The following is a 7,804-nucleotide window of genomic DNA, read 5'->3' as shown; positions in this document are numbered from 1 at the left end:
TGTGTTTGACTTGGTACGTAGATTGAATCTGTAAAATCGATAATGAATTCCCCAAACTATACCTATTATAGTTTGACTGGTAAGTTATGTTCATGTACTGTTCAGCAAAAACTATGCAATTATGTTTAGAAAACGCCCCTTATGCTCCGCAAATTACGAAAAGGATAAAGTATCTAGATGTTTGGTAAAACCGTTGTAATTGCATCAGTTTTTAAGTTGTGAAAACCTTTATGCTTAGCTTGTATTCCCCCTGAAAACGTTTTAAAAACTGTAAAAACGTAGGGGTATGAACTGGACGATCCTTGAGTTGGTGTACGTTGCACTTAACGGAATCCTAATATCAAATAAATACATATATGTATCTAAATTAGCGATTTCGTTAGATAAAGTGTTAGGTATACACTTGTTTTTGGTTAAGGAATGTTACCGGGACTTGGTTGAATTGAGAAAACAGGCTTTTCCCCACGAAAGAGTTGTTTACTGTTGTCAATGGAGCTTACGGTCGATAGCCGTGAATAGGGTTTACGGTCGACAGGCAGTTTACGGTCTATGAAGATCTGGTGTGTTTACGGTCGCAATGGGTTCACGGTTTATGAAGATTGGTGTGTTTACGGTCGCAACGGGTTTACGGTCTATGAAGATTGACCGTAAACTCAAGAACAAGGGTGTTTGTTTTCGACGAAAAAGTGTTCCAGAGGCTCCCAAACGGCCCCAAATGACGATTTCCGGCGTTTTTCGGGTGAAAGGAGGGCTTTATGGTGTTTACGGTCAAGAGGTTTAGAGAGCGAAAATGGGTGTTTCCGGTCAAGAAGGTTCAAATGAGGGTGGGGGTCCAGTATTTATAGGATGGGGGTTTGGTCGGTTGTGGGGTCCACCTGGCACCGACCGTAAACGGGTTTACGGTTTACACGAGTTTACGGTCGTAAACTCGTCCTGACCGTGAACTCGGTGATTTTCGAGGAAGTTTCAAGTTTTTCGCGTGATTCCCGGTTTATTCCGAATCGTATAAAATACATATTATTTATTTAAAACGTAAAGTCCTTCCCAAACTAAGAAATTTGACGGAATTTAATAAAAACCCAAATTTTATTAACGGAAACTGGGTAAGGATAACGGAAAAAGTTTCGGGTTGTCACATAAGTAACCGAAATCAAGCATTCAGTATCTTAAGATATTTCAAGACTCTTGATTTCGTGTTTTATTAATATTTGATGTATGAAATTTAACACCTCACGGGCGTAAGTCAAATCATCTTAAAAAAAAGGAACAAGATATTTTAGAATCATCTTATTTGGTTAGAGGGACAATGGATGCATTAAAGTTTTTAAGAGACACGAGGTTTAATAAACTTTATTAATGGATGGTTGTTAAAGTTGGTTTTGGTTTTACTCGTCACGACCGCAACAGTCGAAATATGTTTTTCCGTGATGAAACTTTTAAATACGAACTTACATAACAAAATAGATGATGATTCTTTGAATGATGTCATGATTTGTAATGTTGAAAAAAAAACCGTATGAAAGTGAAGATCGAAGATGTAATAGACTGTTTTAAGAAATGTGTACACATAGATGTCAAATTTAAAATGTAAGTTCTAAAACTACTAATTTGTTATTTTTAATATACTTGTACTTTTTTTTTATGTTATTATATATGATCGGAAAAAAATTGATGACAATACTGTTGTAACTTTCTGCATCCCCCATGCCTCAAAACACATTCTAATTAATCCATTAGTCACTTTAGGTTGAAGGTAGGGGCGAATATTTGGACCGACCCTTTGACCAAACCGGTTTTACAGAAATCGGTTGACTTTGAACCAGACCTGTTAAGGTTTACCAGGTCTAGGTCTGACACCAATTCTTGGACGTAAAAGTGAGCATTTGAATCGGACCGGACCAACTTTTGGACCGGATATGCTTTGTAGAAATTGGTGGACTTTGGACCAAACTTGTTGAAGCTTACTAGGTCCATGTATAGGTCCGGTTCTGAGGTCCAAAATGTGTGTGTGTATGTGGGTGGGGGGGGGGGGGGGGGGGTATTACGTAATCAAAATTGCAACGCTTGATAACTAGATTTGAAACCATTTTTTACTTGGTTATTACATCTTATAAATCCATGTTATAACTTCATAATCATCTATCATGTGGATGGTACATGGTTTTTTACTAACGTTGTTTAACATCAGCAAAACCATCTTCTACAAAGTTTATGTTCTTTTGGTTATAAATCATGGATGATTTTCAGAATCAACTTTTTTTTTAAATGTATTTTATGTGAACATAAATATTTTCCTTAAATAATAAATTCAAAATGCTGGTTGTTTTTGTAATGGTAGATTTTAGAAAAATGTATTTACTTCTTATGATATATTCTCTAATAGAGAGAGAAAGAGATCCTTTTAGAACATGGTTGATTATAATGAGGTCAAACTTTTTATACCATGTGATATTTTTTCAAACCACAAATTCTAAATCAACATTTGCATGTTTCTTTATGTAATGACAAATATGTAAAATATAACCAATATTTTATAACTGACAAAATTCAGACGGTGATTGGTTTTGATAATGGCAAAAATATTTATTTTTTAGTGAAATTAATTTAGTTCTTATTTAAGATGCGTTTGTTACACGAGAAGAAATATGACATATTTGGACGTGAATTTTCTCGATAATAAGGGGTGGAAACTACATTTAAATCTTACAAACATATACTTACATAGTTACATAATATATAGCTGGCAAGAAAAGAATAAGAGGAGTGGGAAAATGAGAGGACTTAGGTTAGAGTTTTAGTAAGTTCTAGAAAAGAATCAGTTTATCTATATGTGTGCAAAGGGCAAGTGGGAAGTTAAGGATCGATGTGGGACTAGTAAGCAAGAAAAGGCCAAGGTAAATCTGACCCCATATCGACAGGTTACAAAAAAACGGTGTACTCCTTTTCTTATATAACGTTTTCCTCTTTTTCTACGCATGCTCTTATATTAACTAGTTTTCACAATATAATTGCGTTTTAATTATCTCTAGGCATATGTTTAAATTGTTTCTTATCTTATCTAAATATAAAATAAGAGAAATTAAATATCCTCCTACATTTTAACCATACCAATCCTCCAATCCTCCTACCCATTTAAATGATGACATACTCATATCCTAAAATATCATTAAATCTCATTAAATGTTACACATGTCACCATTTCATTGGGTAGGAGGATATGTAGGAACAAAAAGTAGGAAGATATTTAATTTCTCATAAAATAAATAGACGTATCATCACAACAAGTAAATAACCAAATTGCCCTTTGGTTACCCTTAACGGTGGAAAAAGGGTTGGGGTATGATAGTAAATTCATATAGGTTTACGATTACAAGGAAATCTAGGTTTATTCACTTGTTTCTATATTTATTCTTTCAAGGATTATAGAAACTAATACTGTTTACCTTTATTTTGCAACTTGAACCCAATCAATTCCAAAGAACACATGTTTTTCTCTCTATAACGTGTGGAATTCGCTTTTATTGCATAATATATTGATCTGGAGATGCTATATTTTTTTTCGGTAATGATATAGATAGAATCTGTCTACAAAAACTTTAAGAATCTTAGCCTTACATACCATTAACCTCCCTTGAATTTCAATAAATATTTGGGAAATTTCACATGCTATCGACATGTTCTTGATAATAAAAAATCGTATCACTTAATATTTGAATAATTTCAGATGTTGTCAACATGTTTTTTACTATGGAAAATTGTGTCACTTCTAGTTTTGGATAATATTTGAAGGGAGTTTTTCACCATGACATCATTACACCCGCATTAGAAAATAGAAACTACATACCATGATATGGTTTCTTACTTTCTTTTGATGAACTTTTTGTGGTTGTGATTCTAGTAAAAATATATTCCTCTTCTCAATCGTTTCCATTTCCACTTTCTCCTTAGATTTATTTAAGATGCTAAAACTTTGGTTATTGATATTTAATTTTACTTAACACACCATTTATCTTATGCAAACATCGATCTTTCCCTTTGGATTAATCACATGTGCCTTTTAGTCACTTACATGATCTTTCTCATAAACGTTGCAAGATTCTCATCAAGAATTAAACATTCATAAAAACATATTTCAAGACATTATTATTTAGAGTTTTGTTATAACGAAACATTCAAGTAAAATGAAAAACGATACCAAAAACTTACCACAAAGAAGAAGTCACTTCTCTGCAGTTTAGTCTCACTTCCCCTTTATCTCCAGTCAACACTTGAGTACTCGAAAGCTTCATCATCACCTGTGCAAAATCTTTTCTAAACAAAGAAACATCAGATGCATATTGTCTAACCCAAGTTGCAGTTTCTTCTCCAGCTGTCAACTGTTGATCTACAAACAGTATACCTCTACCCTGAAGAAGGCTCCTGTAATACAGAGTCCCAAAACCCGACCCTTTTCCTTCATAATCCATCTTCATTCCCTGATCTTGTCTGGTTTTTGATGAAGAAGGTGATGGAGATAGTGATGCTGATGGTGATTGGGAGTGGGAATGGGAATGAGATCGGTTGTTGCATACTGATCTTAATAACTCCACAAATTCAGAGTCCATTGATGGGTCTGGTTTATCTGTTCCACCGAAGTTGTATAGTCTTTTTTCGAAGAACTTGCAGTGAATCATTCCAGTACTATGAGCACCTGTAATGAAACCATATAGATTAGGAAGAATTAGAGTAGAGAATTGAAGAATAGAAGAATAGAAGAATAGAATCATAGATGAATGATTTGTGTATACCTAAAAGAGTGACTGTTTCTTTGTCAGTGAAACCTCTTGTTGCGAATCTTGCAATGTTTGTGGAAAGATCATCTAAGGGACTAGGAAGCTCGTATGAGAGTTGAGGGAAAGATCGACTGCTGTCTTTTCTACCTGTGTGAACTGGATAAAATGGTCCACCAGCCTGTAAAGAGAAAATGAGATGTTAATAACGTAATGTTTGTTTCATGTTCTTGAATATGATTTGAAGAGGGAAAAGGTGGAAAGGGAAATGATTGGGAGATGAATGTGGTTAGTTAGTTACTAGAATCACACTCTCACGAGCAGCCAACACAAGAAGATCAGCACAAGAAACAACACCAGGGCATGCATTTTCTAATTCGGCTTTGATGATGTCAAGGTGTTCAAATCCTTTCAGAGATTGATTCGGTGGAGTGTCTTTCTCGCTTCCCATTATTTCTGTGGGATCCAAAAGTACCGAGGCATCGCATCCCTGTATCATGTTCAATTGTTCATTCAAACTCATATTATCTTCACAAAATACTCTAACAATGATATATAACACTATTTACGTGACTATGACCAACACTTTGCGACTAGTATGTTGTATAATAAGAATACATGATGATATGATTTTTTGGTAAAATCGGCATCAAAACCTAGATCGATGTGGTTAATGTGCGATTACAGTACAAAAAAAATCATCAAAAACTTACGCCACTATCAATTTGCGATTACAGGATTACGATCATGTTCATAACAAACTAGATTTTATAACGATACGAGATTGCATAGCATCAATCCAGATGACAAATGAAATGAAACAAACAGATTCGATCGTTTACCACAACGAAGGCAAATAGTGAAACAAGCAAGCCAGAAATCACAAGTTGAAAAACAGAAGACGTCGTATGAGATGAAGAACGTGAAAAGGGGGATAATATCTGACCTGTACAAAACAATCGTGAAAAACCAGGCGAAGAATAGCTGGAGCAGCACTCGAATTTCGATCGTAGATCCGGCGTAGAGTTGATTTAATAATCTGGTTCGCTTCAGGGCAGGATTGTCGATAATAGTCATACTGAAGCGATGAATCAGATGAAGCAATCAAAGAGAGAAGAAGATAAAATCCAAATAGAAGAAGAAGGTTCGTTTTGCCATCGATTTCCATGGCGGATCTCTGGTTATAATCAAGCCCTAGCTAGTACAATATGAAGACACTGTTGATTTTGTGCAGACAAGAGAAAGGAGCGGGAAAGTAAGTGTGTGTTTATGTGTGTGCCATTCGAGGAGGAAGGAGATTCTAACAGAAAGTTTGTTTAATCGACTACGTTTCAATTTACTGTAATACCCTCAGTCCTTCTCGATTACTATTACTACGGCCGCTTTTGTATCCAATGGGTAGTTTCGTAATTTGCATGAAAGTTTTATTTTTTAAGAGCAAATATAATAGAACCGATTTATATATTTAAAATCAATATATTTTCAAGTTTATTATAATAATTTGAAAACTCAAATTCTAGTAAAAGAATAATTTATATATATATGCAAAATCAGTCCTTTGAATTTTAGTATAACAAATTTAACGATTGTTATTATGTAAGTTACGCCTTCATAAATTGTATATTTATATGTTGATACTTGATAGATATCCAAAAATTCTAATAAATATTTTTTTGTAACATTAAGTAATATTACTTTTATTAAAATAAAATAAAATATCATACCAAATAAAAATAATCATAAAAAGCATATCAAGTTAATTGTGTAAATATTACGATTTTTTAACAACAAAGATTTAAATAAATAATATCAACTTGTGAATTTTTCACTGAATAATCTATTTCTCACTATATATCAACTAGCCATAATTTTTATCGACATTTCAAAAAGTCAGTTTATTTTTTGAAAGAACATAGTTTTAGGTTCATTTCCATTTTGCCTCATGACTATTTTTAATAAATTGTAAGACTCGACGGAATGACATCGGCATCAACCTCAACATATTCGGCGAACCCCGGGCCAATCACTCGACGTGCCGAGCTCGGTTCGGCAGCTCGGTGAAGTTTCACCGATGAGAAAGAAAGAAATTACCCCATTTCTCCATTTTTTACCATTTAATCACTTTTTCATTTTCAAAAAATACCATATTTTCAAAAAATACTCATTTTAAAAAATATAACTGTTTTTTTATTCTTCAAAATTTCAAATTTTAAACCATCGATCATCAGCTATAAATACCATAATCTTTATTCACTCTTCACCACATCCAAATCTTCTTAATTCAATTCTCATAACTTTCTTATTTTCCATTTTCTTTAAAACCTCATTGCTAATGGCTCGTGTGGCTCGTGTTTGGTCCCTTGAAGAAGAGACGTTACTGGCTCGTTCATGGATTGATGTAACAGAAGACTCAATCAACGTTAACGTCACTGTGCATACTTTTTGGGTGAGAGTCGCCGAAATATACAACCGCCAAACCCTTGTTCCTCGAATTACATATCAACTCTTCTCCAAATGGATACATATCAACGCACTTTCAACTCAGTTTAACAATGTGTTTCGTAGGGTGATGCATGAAGCCGAAAATGGTGAAAATGAAAATACTTTGCTAGAGAATGGTCTTGAGACTTACCGTGTTGAAGCTGACAAACATTTTCAGCTTGTTGAGTTTTGGCAAATTGCGAAGTAGTTCCCCAAATGACGATAAATTTAAACTTGTTGTCTTCAATTTCTAGTGGGTTGTTTGTTTAAATTTTTAGTGGTGGTGTGTGTTAGTTTAATTTCAAGTGTGTTATGTTTTTCAAGTGCAAATGTGTGATTTTCTTTCAAGTTAATAAAATTTAAGTTTTTATTAAAATAATTTGCTTATATTGATTTCTTTATACGATTTTTCTACGATTTATGGTGATTTTTACAAAACTGCCTATCATTTCATAAACGAATTCGGACCAGTCTGTGAATATGAATGTTTTCACACCAGTTAGAGACTTCTAAAAATCATAATAAAAATTATGAACAAACTAGACACATTTTCT

The 7,804-nt window shown here is 33.8% G+C and overlaps 1 protein-coding gene across 1 annotated transcript; it reads right to left on the bottom strand.

The window, feature by feature from the left end:
• Positions 1 to 4,102: 4,102 nt before the first annotated feature.
• On the bottom strand, positions 4,103 to 6,037 carry LOC145140591 (Peroxidase superfamily protein). Its single transcript, XM_079074029.1, has 4 exons — positions 5,716 to 6,037; positions 5,071 to 5,259; positions 4,788 to 4,950; positions 4,103 to 4,690 (listed from the first exon to the last, which is right to left on the bottom strand). Exons 1-4 carry the CDS (start codon positions 5,935 to 5,937, stop codon positions 4,203 to 4,205), a joined length of 1,062 nt encoding a protein of 353 aa, XP_078930155.1. The 5' UTR covers positions 5,938 to 6,037; the 3' UTR covers positions 4,103 to 4,202.
• Between the last annotated feature and the right edge of the window lie 1,767 nt (positions 6,038 to 7,804).

Source organism: Lactuca virosa, chromosome 9, assembly GCF_052849685.1.
Source record: "Lactuca virosa cultivar CGN04683 chromosome 9, Lactuca_virosa_CGN04683_v6, whole genome shotgun sequence".
Taxonomy (NCBI): domain Eukaryota; kingdom Viridiplantae; phylum Streptophyta; class Magnoliopsida; order Asterales; family Asteraceae; genus Lactuca; species Lactuca virosa.
This window is presented reverse-complemented; position numbering and strand designations above follow the sequence as displayed.

Bases quoted from the DNA above. Each gene is read 5' to 3' on its own strand.
- LOC145140591 (XM_079074029.1), bottom strand. From the start codon at position 5,937: ATGGAAATCGATGGCAAAACGAACCTTCTTCTTCTATTTGGATTTTAT. The intron at 4,951-5,070 runs GTAACTAACTAA...TTCTCTTTACAG, and splicing joins CTCGTGAGAGTGTGATTCTA to GCTGGTGGACCATTTTATCC. The intron at 4,691-4,787 runs GTATACACAAAT...GTTTCATTACAG, and splicing joins AGAAACAGTCACTCTTTTAG to GTGCTCATAGTACTGGAATG.